Source organism: Manis pentadactyla, chromosome 1 (assembly GCF_030020395.1).
Source record: "Manis pentadactyla isolate mManPen7 chromosome 1, mManPen7.hap1, whole genome shotgun sequence".
Lineage (NCBI taxonomy): Eukaryota > Metazoa > Chordata > Mammalia > Pholidota > Manidae > Manis > Manis pentadactyla.
In genome coordinates, this window is record NC_080019.1 from 162,518,341 (window position 1) to 162,539,201 (window position 20,861).

Below are 20,861 nucleotides of genomic sequence, written 5' to 3' on the forward strand. Positions count from 1 at the left end.
TAATTCTCAAGATCCTCACTGAGTTATAGCATAGTGCATGCTTATAGAAATGACTGAGGTATCACAGAAGGGATTCACTTATATTCTGAATAATATTTGGTTTACAAGGTGCTTTTCTTGGAGAGGGAATTTTTAAGCACTATATAAATGTTAGTTATTGTCATATAATTTGACTTGAAGTCAGGAGAGTGTGATGGTGCAAATATTTTCCATCTAAAAGTCTATGTTGTACATAAGGGGCTAGATTTCAATTACCTATAAAATTATATCTGAATAATCCTGAATACATGAAGTATGACTTTAATTTTGAAATGCAGTTAATTTTTTATTATCCATAATGGAAGCAGTTAAGATAAAATAATATTCATTTTGTTCCCTATTTAAATAAAATTATTCTATACTTGATTCAGAATTTCCTACAACATTGTTTCTGAATTCATGAGCTTATTATGATGGTGCTAGTGGAGATACATAAAATATGGCACATACCAATACTCAAAACATATTACACACTGAAACAATGTAATAAACATGTTGAATAATACGTGGTAGTGGTAACCAACCAAAAACAAACTCAAGACACATCTGAAAACATTCATCAACTGATACAGAGTTAGAATCCAAAACCAAAGTTTGTTCAATGTCAAGTAACTAAAATATTCATTTGAAGCTCCAACATCAAATTAAGTTATAAAATGAAAATAAGAAATCGGACATACTCTCTTTTTTAAAGCTTCTGCCAGTCCAGACACAAAAGTAATACGGCTTCAAATTCCAGCTGAAAATTAACTGTATGCTTTTCTCATATTGGAGAATGTGAATCCTAGAATATTTATGTCTTATTTTGTATCTTCTTATACATGAATAAACTGAGGGGCAGGAAAACAATGTCATACTGCTTAAGAGGTAAAGATGAGACAAGAACTTGGGTCTCTAGATTCCTATTCCAGTGTCCCTTTAACTGTGATTTACAGAATTGATATTTTTTATTGTATTTTTAATAAAGATATCATGTGCTACCTAACATCAGTGGCAGACATTTTAAGAATGAAGAGGTGGGTGGACATGCCAGTCCATGACACTAGGGCTTGAGGCTGTGATTTTGGAAATCTTCCCCAGAGTCAGGGCATTGAAGGAGAGCACACAAAGCAACAGAATGGTGAACAGGAGAAAGGCCATTAGCCAGGCATATGCAGGTTAGTGGGATGGCTTGGCTTCCCAGCAGACTAGAGCACAGATTGATCCAGTACCCTTATGTACAGAGGGAAGGAAAGACCAGAACAGCAGGGGCTGTGAACTGCTGGCTATCAGCAACTTTCAAAAGAGATATTTGAAAGATATATAAGTTACATTCTCCATTCTCTCTCCCCATATAGGAGAGGCATTGTGCATCAAGTCAAAACTGAAATTCACTAGTAACTGAAGTTAGCAGCAATAGTCCCTGGCAACTATCTGTGGTCACACTATCACTTGAATTGCAGTGTATAAACAGTAACAGCACAACGGCTTTGTACTTGATATCAGAGCTTTGCATGAGATCCTTGATCCACTCATCATCAGTGCTTTCTGAAGCAGTTCCGGAGTCCCAAGTGAATTCAGAAGCTGTTCTAAAAAAGAAAAATTAGTGGTGACTGAAAAGCACAGTTCTGTAGGTCTTTTCTTATACATTTCATTTTTGTGCTTTCTTTATCAAAACTGTAATTGGTAAGCATAAAGCCTAAATTTTTGTTTTTTTTTTTAAGCAGTATTTCTTTAGGACTAAGTTCCAGCCTTGGGCATTTCTCTTTCTGTAGTTTTGTATTTACTGAAAAGGACTTGCATGTGTTAAAGCCAAAATGCATGTTACCTTAACAATTTGCTTTTAGAAATCTTTTAGAAATCCAGTCACCTAACACTACCAGAATTAATATTTGCTTTGGACTGTTCTGTTTATTTAGTCTCAGGCTTTTCCAAAGAGCTAACATAAAAAGGCAGCTTTCCCATTTGACTAGCAAGTGTGTGATTTCATACATAGTGTGTGATGTGCTTTCGAAGGGACTAAGTATTAGCTGTCTTCACATGAGCAGTGTGCTTAGTTATGTTGGTAAATGTGAACTCGGTAGTTGTACACTGCAGCACACTTGCTGAAGTTCATGTTGGTTCCACCTGAGAATGTCTCCTCTTCACCATGTTTCCTCTTCTTCATCCCCTGGCCCTATTTCACTATGATTGCATGACCTTCTAAACATCTCAACTTTCTAACACTTACCTACCCCTAGTCCTTTCTCTAGTTGGTTGTCCTCCGTACAGCTGCTAAAAATAACTTCCAACAGACGAAATCTGACCACTTCACTGACATCCTTAAAATATACCAAAACTCCTTATATTGTCTCCACATTCCATATAGGATAAGGTCCAGATTCTTTAAGCTTTAATTAAGGGCTTTCAAAGCATCACCCTCAAAGCAACCTTGCAGCTGTATTTTCTTCCATTGCCTCACACATGCTGTAAACCTCAGCCACACTGGCTGAACAAGATCATGCTTTTTGCTTCCAGCCTTCTTCTGCTTGGAGTTTCCTTCATTCTCCTTTTCGCTTGAAGAAATCCTCGTCTGTGAGGATCCATATGAATGTCCTTTCTGGGTGAAACCTTCTCCAGTCTATTTACCAATCTCTTATCTGCTCCTACAACATTTGGCAGATAAACTCTTTTATTCCACTAAGTAAAAGTGAGAGATATAAAATAGCTAATATTTTTAAGCTTTACTGATGTAATATTGACAGATAAAAATTATATAAATTTAAGGTGAACATGCTTTAATGTACATATACATTGTGAAGCAATTACCACATCAAGCTAATTAACATATCCATCACCTCATATAGTTACCCTTTGTGTGTGGGAGGGGGTAAGATTTACTCTCAGCAAATTTCCAGTGTGCAATATATTATCATTAATTATAGTTACCATACAGTAAATTAGGTCTCTATAATTCATTCATCCTGTAACTGAAAGCTTGTACTCTTTGATCAGTTTCTCCCCAATGCTTTCACCCCTTGGTGAGGCTAATGCTGTACTCTGTTTCTATGAGTTCGGCTTTTTTTTTTAGATTCCACATATAATTGATATAATGCAGTATTTGTTTTGCTGTGTCTGGCTTTTTTCACTCAGCTTAATGTCTAGGTGCATCAATGTATTTTACAAATGGCAGATTTCCTTCTTTTTAAGGCTGAATAACATCCCTTTGTGTGCATGTGTATGTGCACCTATGTATAACATTTTCTTTATCCATTCATCCATTGATGAAACAACACTTAGATTGTTGGCATATTTTGGCTTCTGTGAATCATGCTACAGTGACCATGAAAGTGCAAATATCCCTTTGATAGAATAATTTCATTTCCTTTGGATACACACCCTGAAGTGGTATTGCTGGATCATATGGTAATTCTGTTTTTATTTTTTTGAGATCTTTTGTACTGTTCTTCATGATGGCTGTACCAATTTACATTCCCAACAGTGTACAAGGATTCTCTTTTCTCTACATCCTTGCCAACACTCATTTTTTGACTTTGTATTAAGATCCACCCTAACAAGTGTGAGATGATACCATGTGGTTTGGAATTGTACATCCCTAATGATTAGTGATGTTGAGCATCTTTTCACCTATGTTTATTGAGCACTTAGAAAAGCACTCTTTTAAGCAACTTACACATAGTAATTTATTTAACATTCAGAATAACCTTATGATACTGTTACTGTCTTTCATTTAATAGTTAGGAAACATGAGCACATATAGGTTGAGTAACTCTCTGGAGGTTACCTATCTGATTAGTAGCAGGACTTGAATCATACCCATGTTGTGTTTTATTTCATTTGCCTCTTCTAGAGTTTCATCTCCTTAAAATAGATAACTTATGTTTGTATGCCCAGCAGGAATATAGTGTCTGATGTAGTGTGAACAATTGATAGCTTTATGTCCAATGTATTTGAATTAATATGAAATAGAATATTTTTGATTAAGGGAAATCTGATTTTGATTTTCAAAAGTTTACAGAATCAATTCTTTGAAAAAAATTAGGGAATGTTTGGCACAGGTCAATAATGAAAATCTGATTTGCTACTAACGAGATGCACCCTGTGGCTCTTCATGTTTAGCATGTATCTTTACAGTTTGTTGATTATATCAACAATATTGGGTAAATGCTTAGCCCATTTTTACTACAGTCTATTCTTCAGGCACATGCAGTTTCCCATTTTCAGTAGGTTGCACTGGCTTTCCTATGTATGTCATAAGAAATTGTCTTACAGCTGTAAAAGGTTTAGAATGAGTAGCACACTTCCATATATCTTTCTGAAGTACATATGTATCAGTTATTTTCATTGACCATATGTGTTTTACCTTAGGTGACTGTTAGGTAAGATGTTGTGTTAGAAATTTCCTTTGTAGAATAGCTTCCAGTTTTTAAAATTAGAGGTAAGAATCAATGCATTTCTGAATAACAAACTCAAAAGTCATACTGATGACTTAGAAGATACTTGATATATACTTATTGATTGACCATGTACTAATAATCATATTTGTATGTTGAAGCTGCTGGCCATGCAAAAAATGATAGAGAAGAAAACATTTTAAAACTGATTCTAGAGGCATTCTTTATTATCTACTCTGTGTACCCAGAGAAGTAGAATTGTGACTAAAGAACACACCCTTAAGAGATATTTTTGTAGGATTCCTGAGAGAGAATAAACTTGAAAATTACCATTGGATTTTCAGACAGTGACAGAGTCTAAGCACTTCAGTCTTTTCCGTTTGTTCTGTTTGTTTCCTGATGAATTACTTCCTGGGGGGGGAAGCGTGAGGAGTACTTTCCATTAGAGAACTCAGATGAGATTCACAAGCAGAAGACATGGTGCAGCCTGAAGCCTTGCGAAGATGTGCAGCTCTTTTCTGGAACCTGGTATTCTTTTAATATGTAGGAACAGTGAACTTTTTTTTAACCTTAATGACACTATTGTCTTTAAAAGATGTTAAAAATAGCAGAGCCAAAGAGGTAATATTATAATAGTCAGTGTAGGGGAATTTTGAGTGTCATTATCTCCCTGAGCAGTAACATGAGCAAATTATCAAAGATACTGTCTCTTTGAAATGGAAAGATGAACCAAGTGTATTAGCACCTCAGTGGGATTGGGAATATGTGGGAAACGTCGTCATGAAACTGCTATTTCTGGGTTGCACCATGACCACCCGGGACACTGTAAATGGAAGTCTAGGTGTTGGCAGCACCTGCTGAGATCTGCCTGGGGATTCAGCTGCCTAGACTGAGATCGCCTTTCCTGGTGAATACAAAGTGTTGCCCTTGAATTTTTATGTCCTTCCCTCCACTGTAAACAAGGGAATTTAGGGAAAAATATCTAAATATAGAATGCATTCAGTAGGCTGAAGAAACTATGTCCATTAATTTTTTAAATCAGTAAAGTATGTTTATGTGTTTCAGATTTATAGGAAAATTGAGTGGAAAGTAGGGAGTTCCCATGTACCCCAACACCCCTCACCCCCCACATTCCCTATTAACATCTTTTATTAGTGTGGTACATGTGTTAAAACTGATGAGTCAATACTGATGCATTACTATTAACCTAAGTCTATAATTTACATTAAGTTTCTCTCCTTGTGGTGTACATTTTATGGGTTTTAACAAATGTATAATGACTTGTATCCACTATTATAGTATCAGAATAATTTCACTGCCTGAAAAATTTCCTGTGTTCCACCTATCCCTCTCTTCCTCCCTTCTCTCAAACCCTAGCAACCACTGGTCTTTTTACTCTTTCCATAATTTTGCCTTTCCTGTGATGTCATGTAATTGGGGCAATATAGTATGTAGCCTGTCAGATTGGCTTCTTTCACTTAGCAATAGGTGTTTAAGATTCCTCCATGTCTTGTCATGGCTTGGTAGCTCATTTATTTTTATTGCTGAATAACATTCCATTGTGTGGCTGTACCACAGTTGGTTTAATCCATTCACCCATTTAAGGACACCTTAGTTGCTTCCAAATTTTGGCAATTATGACTAAAGCTGCTATAAACATTCATGTGCAGGTTTCTTTGTGAACTTAAATTTTCAAATCCCTTAGGTTGCAATTGTGAAAAGCACTTTCGGTAGAGAGGAAAGACAGCTTTTGAAGTTAGAAAGACTTGATTTGAATCCCAACCATTTCATTTCATTCACCCAGTATTTTTTTCTTGACATTCTGCTCTAGTACCTCTACAGTGTTAGGTGTCTGAAATGCATAAATAAAGTACAACTCTGCCTGTCAACAGAGAGCCTTGTTTACATTAAGAGCCTTGTTATACCTCTGGTTACTTATCTGAAAGATGCCTACCTCTTCACTTATTTGTAGTTTTCTGTTATTTTGAGAATCAGATGAGCTATCATAGATAGGACTTAGTGTATTTGCTGGCAAAAATGCTCAGTTGCTGCATAACATTTCATTGAAATAAAGGTGATCAAATATACTAGCTTATATTCTTTCTAGTATTTCCAACCTATAAGTTTTTAAATATGGAAAATATTTAAATATTTCTAAGTAATATTCTTAAATTGGCCACAATATAAAATTAAATAAGAACATGTAATCATTTTCTGCCTATCTAACGGTGATGAGCCTTGGACTTGAGTTGAGAATTAATATTGATGAATGGCTCCACTGCCTATTGGCTTGGTGGTATTGGGCTAGTTTCTTGGCTTTGCAGAATGAACAGTGTCTTATCAGTAAAATGAAGTATCATAATATTTGTTCATCATGAGGCTTATTTGATCATCATTTAGGGCTTCTGTGAGACTCAGATGCAAAATGTACCATGTATATGAAGAGTATTGCAAATTATAAAGCCCCATAAAAGTGCTTATTATTATTACTATTATTGCTGTACTATTTATTTTATTTTTAATTTAGCTAACCCCTCTTAAATCAAAGTACAGTTTTTTCACTGTATCCCTGTAGAAATCCTGATTTTCTGGAATCGATAGTCTACTAACATCTGTAGGTAAATATAGCTATGTTCTGCCTAATTTCTACCATGTGTCAGTCAGGATCTTTTGAGAAACATGCCAAAATGAATTAAGTACATAGGATTACTGTTTTAGGGGAGATACCTATGTGAGAAAAAAATGAGGAAGGAGCTGGTAGGCTGGGGGAATCATCAGCCTTCAATATAAATCTGATCCCAGGGGAAGGAGAGGGAAGGAAAGTTGAGTGGACAAGTCCTAGACTGTTGTGTAGACTAAGGAAGGTTTGTCCAGGAGTTCTTGGGCCATAGTCAGCCCTCAGAGGAGTCCCCTGTCTCCAAAAACTTTGCCTGCCTTCATAACCCTGCTGAACTCCCTGATGAGCTGGGAACTAGCTTGTGGAAAGCATGGCCTTGGCACAAACTAGATGATGGACAGTAAAGTGCAGCAGTTGGGGTTCTTGGTAAATTATATTCCCTGCATTTGAGAGTCTGCAAGATACATGTTCATGTCCATCACAGTTCACACACGTTGCCCTTGAATAATACAAAAGTGGCATTTATTTAGTTGATGCTTAAATAAGGATGTGAAGGTCTAAAACAGGCAGTTGAATATGATGCAGTTTTGCAAGCATGGAAATCCAGTCAAATGCAGGATTCTCAGTCCACCACCAGGCCATTTTTCTGCTCTAAGGACTTGTTTTTCTTATATAGCTTTTTTTTTTTTGTACATTGTCCATAATAGCTGGTCTTCCAGACATTCTTATGGGGGTCATTAAACCATTTCCTATGTTACGGCATAAATATAACACTTGTAAGTTACAATTGACTTCTGAATGAAGCATTCAGTGATCTCAGGTCTTTGAGAGTAAAGGAAAGTTTCAAAACTGCAGGCAACTTGAAGTCCAGATTTTACAAGATCTTTAAAGCATTCCTCCATCTGACACCTTTAGAAATGATAAAACTACCTTTCAATACAGCTTCCTATATTTCTCATCTCTACTCATTGCCTTCCTAAATTATCTTGTTCTCTTTCCCACTCATCGATTAAGAATAATGACTGTCAGGGAAAATGGAATATATGAAGAGTTATTGTTAATAGTAATAGATGACAGTATTGTCTCTAAGTTTATGCCTTCTAGAGTTACTCCATCGAGCTCCCACTGTGGGTAAGCCACAGCGGGTGTTGTTTTCCATGCTTACTTAATCCTTGGGGTGATACAAGATCCATTAAGACTTGGAGGTCTCTTAAGGAAGATGAGTTCAGTTTCATATAAAAGATTATGTTTCTTTCCTAAGCCTACACAACTATTTATTTTATTTTGAAATTGTATTTTTCTTGTGGTTTTGATCTTTTTCAAAAAATTGTCTTGGACTGATGTTTCTATCTTATCTCTTTCCTCCTTAAGGTGGAAAACTAGATCTTGTAGTAAACTGAGTTTAGTTCTTAAAGAAAGGGAACAATGCCATAAAAAGCCTTCTTTTTCTTCCTATGACTTTAACTTATATTACAGCTGTTCTGGGGAGGTGTCAATTAAAAGCATGAAATTTACACAAATCTGTCTCGGAAATCAGCCAGCAATCTGCACTGAATATGTGGGAAAACCTTTAATAGCTTTTTAACCTTTATTACTTACCATGTTTGATTGTACAAATCTGTTTCCTCAGGAGACATAGGGAATGCTAATTGGGATTCATGTGAAGAAAAGAGCAAAATCCTATTTCACCCTATGTAAACATTTTTTGGTTCGTAGTTAGATGCTTACTGTGGAATATACCAGTAAATAAAATTTTTTAAATAAAATTTTCTAATCCTGCTGAATATTAATTTAAATGCTAAAGCAATACAATTTGCAAAGATGTTATGAACAGAAGCTCTCTGTGAAAACAGTGATGATCATATTGGCTAAAAGTCTCTGTGATATATATATTTTTTTCTAAGGCATTTAAAGACTATTAAAGCTATTAGGAATTTGGGGGACTGGGAGTGTTATCAAGGACAGCTTTGAATTTCTCAAATCAAGAGGTCTTTTTGTCGTCATAGCATTAAATTATTTGCAGAAAATAAATATAGTATGTCATAATAACTATGAACTCTTTCTGAAGACAGACTCTACTAAATTCCAAAAGTTTCCATTACTTCAAATGATGCAATTAAGGTCTTCTGTGAAGCATTGTGCCTGCCTTCCTGTTGATAGCATTTTCATAAATACAGTACAGTTATTGTTCTCACTAAAATAATTAAATTGTATTCACAATTTCAATATAACTTAGGGCAAAATGCACAGGAAAATGCAACTTCTCACCATTCAAATAGAACTAATATTCTGAAATAGTTAAACCTGGACTTCATGTTGATAAAATATTTTGAGCAATAGAGCATAAATATATTCATCCTCACCTTGCATTATTTTAACCTGGGGGAATATTTAGATGTTGGTTTCTCTACCTCTTTAGTTAAGCTAGTTCTGAAATGGATTTAGACAATGCAAGAACTAATGCTAGAAGCTGAATTAGGGAAGGGAGCAGTAGAAAAATAATATTTTACTGATAATTCTCAGTTCATTGACTATTTGAGTAGAGGACTCTCTTTATATGAACATCTTAAAGACACAGCATCAAGTCCTAGATAATTAGAAGTATGATTGTAGAGAATAGTCAACATTATGAACTTCAACTAATATATATTATTAATTATATTAATGGTTTTAATATTTATAATGAGTAAACTATATAATATAAAGGAAAATACATTTAAACATTCTCATTTTTTAGTCTCTATAAAATTCTACTTTAAAATCAAATATAGACTATTGTTATTTTCATACGCAAAATTAAAAATGTTTTGATTAAATGTATTCTCCCTGCTCCCCCTCAGCCCCCGAGAACGTGAAGTGTTTTTATTTAAGTTTGTCCCCATGAAGGGACCAGTGTCTTGGAATATTGACAGAGACCCTATAGCCTTGTCAAAAACTCATCACCAAGGAGTGATGACTTGTAACACAGAGGTCCATTGTGGGACAAATGTGTGGGAATCCCAGTCTCATCCTCAGAACAAAGAATGTGAGGAGAGTTACTAAAAAAATCCTAAGTCCTGGTGCTTTTAGTGACATTTCAAATGTAAACCTAGATCTGTGCCATGTATGTTATATTACATTAAAAAGCTTTTTAAAGCCAAAATCTCTGTTTTTGGATAATTCCACGATACTGATTTCTAATCATAGCACCCCTCATCCCCACTTCACTGGATTCCCTAGTATTTCACAGAATAGTATGTGTCTTTCTGAAATGTTAATATGGGCTATAAGGGTATCATCCTATAGAGTTCCTTTGAATTCAGTGCAGTGGGCTTGATTTTGCCATTATTATTGAGCTCCTGCAGCCTTCATGGTACTGCAATGAATTTCAAGATGAGAAAAATCTGGTCTTTTCCTTTAAATAGCTTGCAGCATAATGGAGGAATAAAACTGGTAATTTTCCTCTTTCTTTAAAAATAAAAATAAATTAAACTTTCAAATACATGAATAAATATATATGTCTGGAATTTAAACTCCCTGAAAGCAGTTTTGTGCTTTTTGTGTTTTTTTTCCTCACAGCTGGATCATCACCCTAGAACAGTGCTTGGCAGAGAGTAGGCATACAGTAGTCAAAGGATGAATGAGTGATAAAAAATAATGAAATATTTAGAGAGAAAAATAGTGTATTTAGCTTTCATTTCTTTTCAGTAAATTCCTGTAGAGCATTGTGTGGATATGTGCTTTATTATGCATATATTAACATTTAAGTTCCTCCAGTTTTTTAGTATTCAAAATAATGTTGCATTATGTTTGTATGTAATTGTGTACTTTCGCAAAAACTTGTAGGGTAAAGTCCCAGTGGTAGAATTACTGGATCAAAAGGTATTAACATTTTAAAATTTGACTGATATCATCAAATTGTGCTTCCATAAGTTCCATTCACTTTACATTTGTTACATTTGACAAACTGATGAAAGCTTTGAATTCTCTTTCTATAAAAACAGATATTTTAGTAAAGCAGTTTTAGGGTTTTTTAAATAACTTCAGAGGATTCATAGATGACCTGAAGTTCATTCACGGATCCCAAGTTAAGAAATTCTGACAGGCACAGTAGAATCTGTACATTTGCTGATTTAAAATTCATGAGGCATCTCTCAGAAAATGAAAATAAAGATCCACAACTTAAATCAATCTTTTGCTTTTAAATAATTTCCAAATAGGATTTCTCCTTATAATTTAAAATGGCTCAAAAAGGAATCCAGATGCAAGTGTTGATGATGAAAGTAAAGAGACCTAGTAGTTTATTGCATTTTATTAGGGAAATTTTATGTGCATTTATGAATTTGGGAAAACTGCCAGTCTTGGGACATGTTCCTTATGAAGATCAAAGGTTTACTGTGTAGAAATTACTATAATAAAAAATGGATTTGCCGTAAGAGAGAAAAACAACTGTCAGTCAAGTGCCTCTACATGATCCCTGGTTATGACATGCTGGTGAAGTAGTTCTTGTCTTCCCATCTTTAGAAACTTTTATTCAGTATTCAGGCCAAATGAAATGTCTTCCAAGAGCCCTTACCAATATCCTCAAGCCCACTGCTGGGATTCCTTTCTCTGCATTCCCACACTTAGTTTACCTATTAAGCATCTCACACAAATTCCATCATCCTAATACATTAGGCCTCAGTATTTTACTTCTATAATTCCCCCACAAAAAACATCTAGCACTTTCCCTGTAATAGGTATTCAATAATACTTGATACATGATTGAAAGTATAAATATGGAGGTCTTAAAAGATATGCAGGAATTCACCCAGGACCTAAGGAACAAAGGAACAATGGTAAATGAAGCAGAGATGGGGCAAAGCCTAAACCAGCTGGGAAGAACAATGACTTACCCAGTCTCATAGATCATTCCATGTGTGTAGTATAATGGACTGAGAGGTAATGGTATGTTGGGAGGATATTTTTCTGCCCAATAATATAAGTACTGACATATATATATATATATATATATATATATATATATATATATATATATATATATATAGTATAAGTACTGATACTGTATATATATATATATATATATATATATATATAGTATAAGTACTGATACTGTATTTTAAAAATTATGTTACATGTGTAGATCTCCTTTCTATGACATAATTGGATAGTTATAGTGACCTATAATATGCTAAAAAATAAATAATCCAAGCATTATAATATATCAAACTTGAAAGTGAAAAACATAGGTCTTAAATACATTCCTGGGTACTAGCAGTATTTTAGAATTTAGTAAGACGGTTCTTTTACCTCTAAATGTTATTTTACAGTGACCTAACCAATTATATAAAAGATATATTGTAGTACATTTATGGAATTATAAGAACTTGTGGGAGAAAGAGAAAGGAAGAATTATTATTGTTCTTATTTCTAGGTATTACAAAATTATACCTGTATTATATAATCCTTGTGAAAAGTAATACAGAAAGTGAATTTTAAATGAATGTATCCTGATTTCAAGATTTAGAAAAAGACCCAAGTTAGTCCTCAAGGACCCACGTTTGTTGAAAAGAAATTGAAAAAGGAAAAGAGAGTAGAGAAACTCTTTTCTCTATTTCTCAGATAAACATTAGATTCCATCAGATGTCTTCTCGCATCTGCCATCTTTTCCAAATTACTTGGGAATTATAGGCCCTTGCATCTCTCTCACACACACACACCACCTTACTTGTTATATATCCTATGACCTTGACAAAAATTTTAAACTCTTGTTTAATTCAATAAAGTATGGGAAGAATTATGAAATAAGATAACTTGGTGTCACTGAATCATAAAATCACAGGCTTGACAGATACATTAAAGGCATTTGCCTTACCTTCTATCAATAGTACTCTGATATTTTTTCATTGAGTAAGATACATGTAATATGTATAGTTTAGAAAGCATATATTGATGTATGATTTGTGCTTGATTGGTACATGAAATAGCTTTGCTAAAACAGAATATTTCTTGTAATTTATGTAGAGACTGGATCTCAAATTCCCAGAGTCGGGAATTAATCTCCCTATTATAGTTTAATATAATATAAGATGTTTCTGTGAGGAAAACAAATTTGATAATAACCAAATGTTATTATGTGCCATTTCTGCCTCCATCCCTCCATTTGTATTCAGTAAGTTAGTCCGACATTAAGATTCTATTTTACAACAAAGATCTCTTTATTGGAAACCACAGCTTTAATGAAAGAAGCCAATAGTTGAAGGTCTAAACTAGTGGTTCTCAACTAGACGGAAGTTCAGGGGGCAGGGGTGGGCAGTTTTGCTTCTCAGAGACCTTTTGTCATGTATGGAGAGTTCCTGTTGCCATAACTGGAGGTGGGGAACGTTCCTCCAGGTATCTACAGGCTGTAGCAGGGAAGCTGGATGCTACAGAACACAGGACAGCCCTCTCCCCCAAATAAAGATTGATTCAGCCCAAAATGTCAATAATGATGAAGTGAGAAACACTGCTTTAAACTGATGTTACAAGATATTTGCCTGTTTAATTAGAATTGCACCTATCTTAATTCATTAATAAAGCAAATAGGGACACTAGCATGTTAATCTGCCAAAATCAATCAAATAAATATGAAAGTAACTTCTATAGATAACTTTCTCGATTCTACCTCCTTCCTCCAAAACAATTCATCTGCACAAACAAATTTCTCTAAAATTTCTGCAGCACTGTAATGTAGTTCTTTTGTCATAAGCTTGGAGCCAATTGTAATAGGGATTAACCCTTTTATGGCACTGAATAGAGCTCCAGAGCTCAAAAACATGCTTTTAAGGGTAATGACGCTATTAAAGTATCTGTGCAATAAAAAATAATTAACCATGCTAAATTACAGCATGTGAAACTGGCTTAAATCTCATCCACTTTCCTATAATATTTGTTGTTCTTGAAATGTGGTAGCATATTTTAAGCTACCTCAACTTAAATGTCTATATGTCAGTAACACAAAAAGAATGATTACTCTGAACTTGATAGTCCTTAAGAATTAGTTAATATGGAAAAAGTATGTTTCACCAGTGTGGCTGAAATTATTACATTTTGTTACTTCAATTAAAAATGAAATGTGTTCACCTAACTTCAGAATTCTACCAGTTTGTTTCAGTGCCTCCTACAAATATTTGCTATACAAAATGTGTAATAATAACTGTCTTGTATTTTATGATCACTTACCTGAGATTCTATGTCAGAATTACTTGGAAAGAGATTTTTCTTATGTTGCACTTTTCCTGTTGTATTTTCACTGAATTCTCCTATGTAGTCTTTCTAGTTCTAGTGATCTTTATATTTAGTTAATAACTCCTCATTTAAAAAATGCTTAATTTACACACTGCTTCTCAAGTATAACATAATTTTGTGTTTTATTTCATGTCAGGACATTTTGATGTCAACAGTAATATTAACATTTCCTAACGGTACCTTTAATTTATAGAACACATTAATACAAAAGTTTATAGCCTATCTTATGACTATATATATATATATATACACACACACACACACACACACATACACACACACACATTGTACTACACAGAAATGCACACACTTGTGCACATACATTATTTCTGTATTTTATATTTAGCCTTCTTTGAGGAATGACATTATAGGCATTCTATATTTGCAAGTGTCCTATAATCTCTAAGCTTCAAAACCATGAGTAATTTAGCCAACTATTATTATAGGGAGAAAACTGCAGGGGAATATTTGTAAGCTAAGTTCAAGTCAGACTTGGCAATTAAAGATAAAATCTCTTCTGTGAAAAGTATGAACAAAATCACTTGTATTGACAGGTACTTTGGGTCTCACTGGCACTTCCCATCAAAGACTGAGACATCTCCAGAAATCAGGATGCTAATTCATCACCAATCACAGTAGTCCTTGTAGCCACTTTATCTCAGGTGGTGTAGGGTGCTGGTTATTGATATTCGTTCTCCCAACAAGTTCAGACCTTTAAGTCTTTCTGTCAGAGGAACCTAGGAGTCAGTATACTCCTACCAGAAAAGGGAAATAAATGATGATAGCAAACGTGAAAGTTATTTCTAAAATCATGACTGTGGCTTCTAATACCATCCAACTGATTATCATTCACTCTGCCTTAAGTCTATAGACCAATGCTTCTGTATCTAACTGCTGCCTTCCTTCTTGTCACATGTCTTACTTCCCTTATGTTTGCTATGCTCTAAAGAGTGCTCTCCTGGCTAATTTTGAATACCAAGCATCATTAAAAATCTAATCCATAAATTTTCAGGTACTTTAAAAAATAACTCTCCACTTTGTGGTCATCAAAAGTAAGAGAAAAAGCGTCTCATAGTAGAAATCACAGAGCTCAAAAAAATTCTTCATTTCTCTTGAAATAGAAGGGAGGAATGTTTTCTCCCGTAGTTTCAGCCACAAATTCTTATAAAAATGTTTGCTTTGTGTTTGTGTCTCTTCACAGAAGAGAGTGCTATCCAAGCATAAATCCATGTCTCCTACAAATCAGGTAACATGACAGCCTTTAGAGTACACAGTAGAAATAAGACATCTCAAAGTTCCATTGTTATCAATTCCACCCCGATTTTCAATGATACTAATTTGATAACCAAAAAGGAAAGAATGCCACAACATTCAAATGAGAAATCATCTTATTAGATGCCTATTCAATGCCAGGCATTGCTCCTGCAGATACAAAGATTAAAAATAATATGGCCCCTTCCTTGTTCTGATTACACTTTCATCGTGCTAATACACTATGTTCTTGAAATTCCTTTAGCTTTAAAATCTATGATAAAATCGTGTGTGTGTGTGTGTGTGTGTGTGTGTGTGTGTGTGTGTGTAAACACAGTAAAGTTCTAGAGAGAAGGGTAAAGAAAATGGTCTGTAAGAAAGAGCAAAGCATTCAATTTTGGGGAAAGGAATTTTCTTATTTCCCTGCATACCTGGCAAAGGACTCTGTAAACTGTTTTCACTCCTTGACCAACCTAAGGAGCACTGTTATCAAAAGATGTTGTGCTTATTGATGATAGGAGGTAATTTGATGTGCATGTCCTGCCATATTTTAAGGTATAGATCCAGACCATCTTAGACTTATTGCATATTCAAGTGCCCTGCTATATATTGGTGAAAAAAAACAAAACATTAAGGCATAAAATGGTTTCCTTGGCTTGTCATTACTGGCCTGGGTAGTGAATGAACAGATCTTAAAATTCCTAATAGAAGTTGCATATTTAGGAGCCAAAGTATTGTGGAAGGCAAATACTGTGCTGTTAAATAAAGCAGTGTCTTAACTCTAATTAGTTTGCATGCCTGAAACCACTTACCTAAATCCTCACAATTTTTAACAAGGCTGAAGAGACCATTTGTTCATTTACAGTCTTATGCTCTTCAATGGTTTGAAGTTAAAAGGAATTAAAATTCCAGTATGAGAAACACTAAACAATTTAAAAATTATTGAGGTAATTTTTCATTGTAACTTGAACACATAATAAACAACTTTAGTAAATCTCATCCCAGATAGCAAATGAAGAACATATTCTCATGGCTTTTACTTGGTATTCTTTATTTTACAACATTAAAAATGCTAGAAACTAATTGTTATATGGCATATTTATGTGAAATTTTTATTCTTTGTAATGTTTTCGTTCATGGGGGCAAAATTGCTCTAAAGAGAAACAGCTTTCTCAATTGACAGAATTTTAAGTCAGAAATTATATTTTATTTATTTATTTATCTATTTATTTATCTACCTATCTATCTATCTATCTATTTATTTATTACTAAGGCTAGTGATTTTTATTCCTATATAAAAGTTACGAATGAATTATGATTGATGGTATTCATCCTGTCCGGTTTCTTCACAAGTCATAAAATGGTCTTATTTATGTGTTGGAAATTGCCTGAACTTTGCATTTTAGCACCACCTGGTGGAAAAAATAGCATTAGTTTTTTGGGGTTTTTTTAGTTTAAAAATGAATTTCGCCCTTTCACAGTCTATATCCAGTAATTTATCTTAATAGGTATTTCGCTGTAAAAATTTTTAATTTTAAAGATCCATGTAGAGTAAAGTGAAGGTAAAAACAATCTAAGATGTTTCCTAAGTACTATTGCCAAGTTAAATGCCTGAGGATTTTTAAACTTCATGCATATATACAGATTTGAATGTTATGTTACATACATATACAAAAATATGGGTTTGGGGATAACTTAATTTTTTATCACTTATATTTTTTTCTCAATAAAAAAATTAAATGGCCTAGGAAGTTTTCTGTACTTTAGTAGCGAACTATGGTGTAAATTAGATTGTCTACCAAAAATGCAAGGTAATCCTTTTATAAACACTTTATGAAGAATTTTCATACTACAAATTCTTATGATGTTAATATTTTATGTATAATAAAATTAAAACTAGTATTTTAGCCATTACTATTAAAAGATCTATTTTCATGCATATTTTCCCACCTCTAAGTACAATTCAGTTGTTTTATATGTATTAATTCTTAGTTTCTAATAGTTGTAAAGATAAATTTGGGAATATTTGTAAATGTAGTTAGGCAGTTTTGAGGACTTTAAACATGTTAATCTTTGCATAGTCCCATGAAATATAGTGATATTTTTCCTATTATATGTGGTTAAAGAGAAAATAACCCCTTAGATTCCACTACATTCCTTTGAGATATATATGCACTTACTTATTCCTTGATATAATTGGGAGTATCTGTAAATGTGAATTGTGTGGCATCCAAAGCTTAGTAGCTAAATAAGAGCTGTTGATATTCAAATAGGAAAAATGTTATAGTTTCATACTTCTTGTATGTCATGTAAGATAAATTATAATAGATAATCTTTATTAACATGTGCATCTTGAACTGAAGTTATTTACTTTCTTACTTCAGAAAACACTTAAAATCTTCTCTGTCTCTTTTTCCTTTTTTCTCCAGGCCTTGGATGGTATACTGTAAATTCGGCATATGGAGATACCATTATCATGCCTTGCCGACTCGACGTACCTCAGAATCTCATGTTTGGCAAATGGAAATATGTAAGTGTGACCTACCTTGGACTTGGTTAACTGCCTCTAGTTTTTGAAATAAAATTTCTTCTGAGAGTAAATGCGAATTTTAAATTAACATAACGGCGATATTCAACTGTAGGCAGAAATGTAGGAAGGTAGAATTAATGTGTTGAATATGTTAAAAGAATAATTCTAAGTCTTATATTACAAATGCTGTTTTAAAATAAAGCCAATAAACACATAATTCTTAGATCATATTAATCTTTAAAATACAGCCTTAAATGTTAGAGCCAGAGAAAAAGACAGAGTTCAAGAATAAAACCAGTGAAATATAGATACTACAGAGCTTAGTGGAGGATGTCAGCCTTTCTTCACATACTCATGTGCTGTTTGGTATGGCTGTTTCACAGGCAAGATACACTAGTACCCAAATAATCATTGGGAAAGAATCATCAGCATTAGAAACTTGTTTCTAGTATTTAGTCTTAAAACTGTGTTGATGCAGATAGGTCCTTTTTACATTAACATTGTTGATTTTATTTATTTTGAATTTATGGCAGATAGCAGAATCTAATTTTCTCAGGTACCAAGGTACATATGGGTCTGGAAATTGAGAATAGATATCTCAGTTGGTGAATGTGGAGTAGCTAGATTCCTTGGACTGATAAAATATCTCAATTTAATTATCAAAACCAACTAAAGGTATCAGTGTGTCAGTTTCCCAGTGCTGGATCACGTGAGACTCAGGGTAGTTTGCAAGCTTAAAGTAGACATATGTTTCCTTGAACATACTGGTAAATTTTCCCTAGCTCCTTGAAATGTTAAAAGGCATTTGAATAGGAAAAGAGTTTGATGGTCAAATAAATTTTGAAAAGTTTTTTATTGCGACACTTCTCAAAGCCTTTTATATACTAAGATGTATTATGAATTGTCTGAGTTTCATTCATTTCTTAGATTTATTTAACTCTGCCACTTTTCCTCTCAAATATCTGCAAAAACAAACATTTCTGCAGAGCACACTTTGGGAAATACACTTAAGGTTGCACTCACAGAGTGATATAACACAATCTATTGAAACATGGGTTCTGAAGTCAGATCACCATATTCTACCAGATACTTGCTATGGAATTCTGGACAAGTGAATGAATCCCCATTTTCTCATCTATAAAATGAGATGATATGAATAATTTTCCTATAGTGTTTTGAGAGTTACATGGAGTAATTCATATCAGAATATTTACCTACTGCTTGGAATGTGGTAATTGCATGAAAAATGTAAACTGTTATGACTCTGGGGCTCTAAGCACACTGCTTGTATGAGGGGCACATGTGAGGAGCGGAAGTGGGTGAGGCGCCCAGCACTGCTCAGTACTTCCCTCCTGTTATCCAGCTCATGGATAATTTTGAACTATTACTGATTCCCTGTAAAAGTGGAAATAGGAAGTCCCCCTATAAGGGACAAAGTCAGTTCACACCTCTGAAATCCCAAAGGTCAGGGGCCTACCACATAATTTACCTGTTGAGTCAAAGTTACTGCCAAAATAAATAGAACACAAATGGTTAAATATTCTGTGATCATAAACATTTCTGACAACAGCCCAGGGTATAATTTTCACAGAAACTGAACTGGTCATGGAAACAAACAATAATGGCAATTTTCAAGTTGCTAGTTAAGCAAAAAGCTTCAGCGATAAACTGATGAGACAGATACCTTTAAAGTACCATGTGGTCTAAAAACAGTGTTGACTGGCAAATAGTGTACAAGCTCTAATTTAATGTAGTGTGAAAGCCAAATGGCAGGTTTGCAAAGAGTCAAAGGAACAAACAGAGAGAAAGGTGGATTAGTTTCTCCCCTACTGCAGGGTAAGCTCCCTGTGAATGGCGATCAGAGCTCCCCGGGCAGCCCTCCAGACCTGCTCCCATCCCCTTCTCACCAGCATCTGCCTCAGTGCCTGGGATGGAAGATGCGTCTACTGGCTATTGAGAGTGGTATACGGTATTCAGAATGGAGCCAGTCTGTGGGGGTGCCAGTCTTGGCTCTACTGAGAAGCACTTGTTGGGCCCTTCAACAAGTTATTTAACCAGTCTCTGTCTCCATTGTCTAATCTGTAAGTGGAGCTAATATTATAACTCTGACAGAGTTGTTAGGGGTATTAAGTCAATTAATGCATGGAAAGCCCAAAGAAAGTACCTGGCATATAGTTAAGTGCTCAAAATTTAATAACTTATTTATTGCATAAGAGAGTGAATGTGGAAATTTAAGGTATTGGTTGAGCAACTTTCTCTTAATGAAGGAATCATTTAGGACAAGGATTTGCATTGTAAACCTGTGACAAAATTAAAATATTTACAGAGAATATTATTGATGCTCTCAGATATTCAATCAACTCAAACTTTTGGACACAAAGATGAGCTTAGCAATTGCCTTAGCTTGGACTGCCATAACAAAATACCACAGACTGGGTGGTTTAAACAACTGCTATTTGTTTGTCATAGTTCTAGAGAATGGAAAGTCCAAGATCAAGGTGCTGGTAGATTCTGCTCTTGGTGAGGGTCCCCTCGTGATTTGCAGACAACTGCCATTTTGCTCTGTGCTCATAGGACTGAGCTCTTCCTTCTGCTATCATGGCGAGAGAGCTCTTATGTGTCTTCCTCTCACAAGAGCACTAATCCCATCACGAGGGCACCATCCCCTTGACCTCATCTATTACCTCTCAAAGGCTCCACCTCCAAATACCAAACTATGAGGGGTTAGAACTTTGACTTAACGAATTTTGTGAGAACACCAATATTTAGTCCATAGCAGTAACAA

General features: G+C 34.4%; 1 protein-coding gene across 4 annotated transcripts in view; it reads left to right on the forward strand.

The window, feature by feature from the left end:
* ALCAM (activated leukocyte cell adhesion molecule) overlaps window positions 1-20,861 on the forward strand; it is a 194,930-nt gene that overhangs the window by 124,822 nt on the left and 49,247 nt on the right. For all 4 annotated transcript variants that reach the window (XM_057502383.1, XM_057502380.1, XM_057502391.1 and 1 more), the window contains exon 2: window positions 17,976-18,076. In XM_057502383.1, the coding sequence (XP_057358366.1) occupies window positions 17,976-18,076 (101 nt within the window). The remainder of the gene's footprint in view (window positions 1-17,975; window positions 18,077-20,861) is intronic.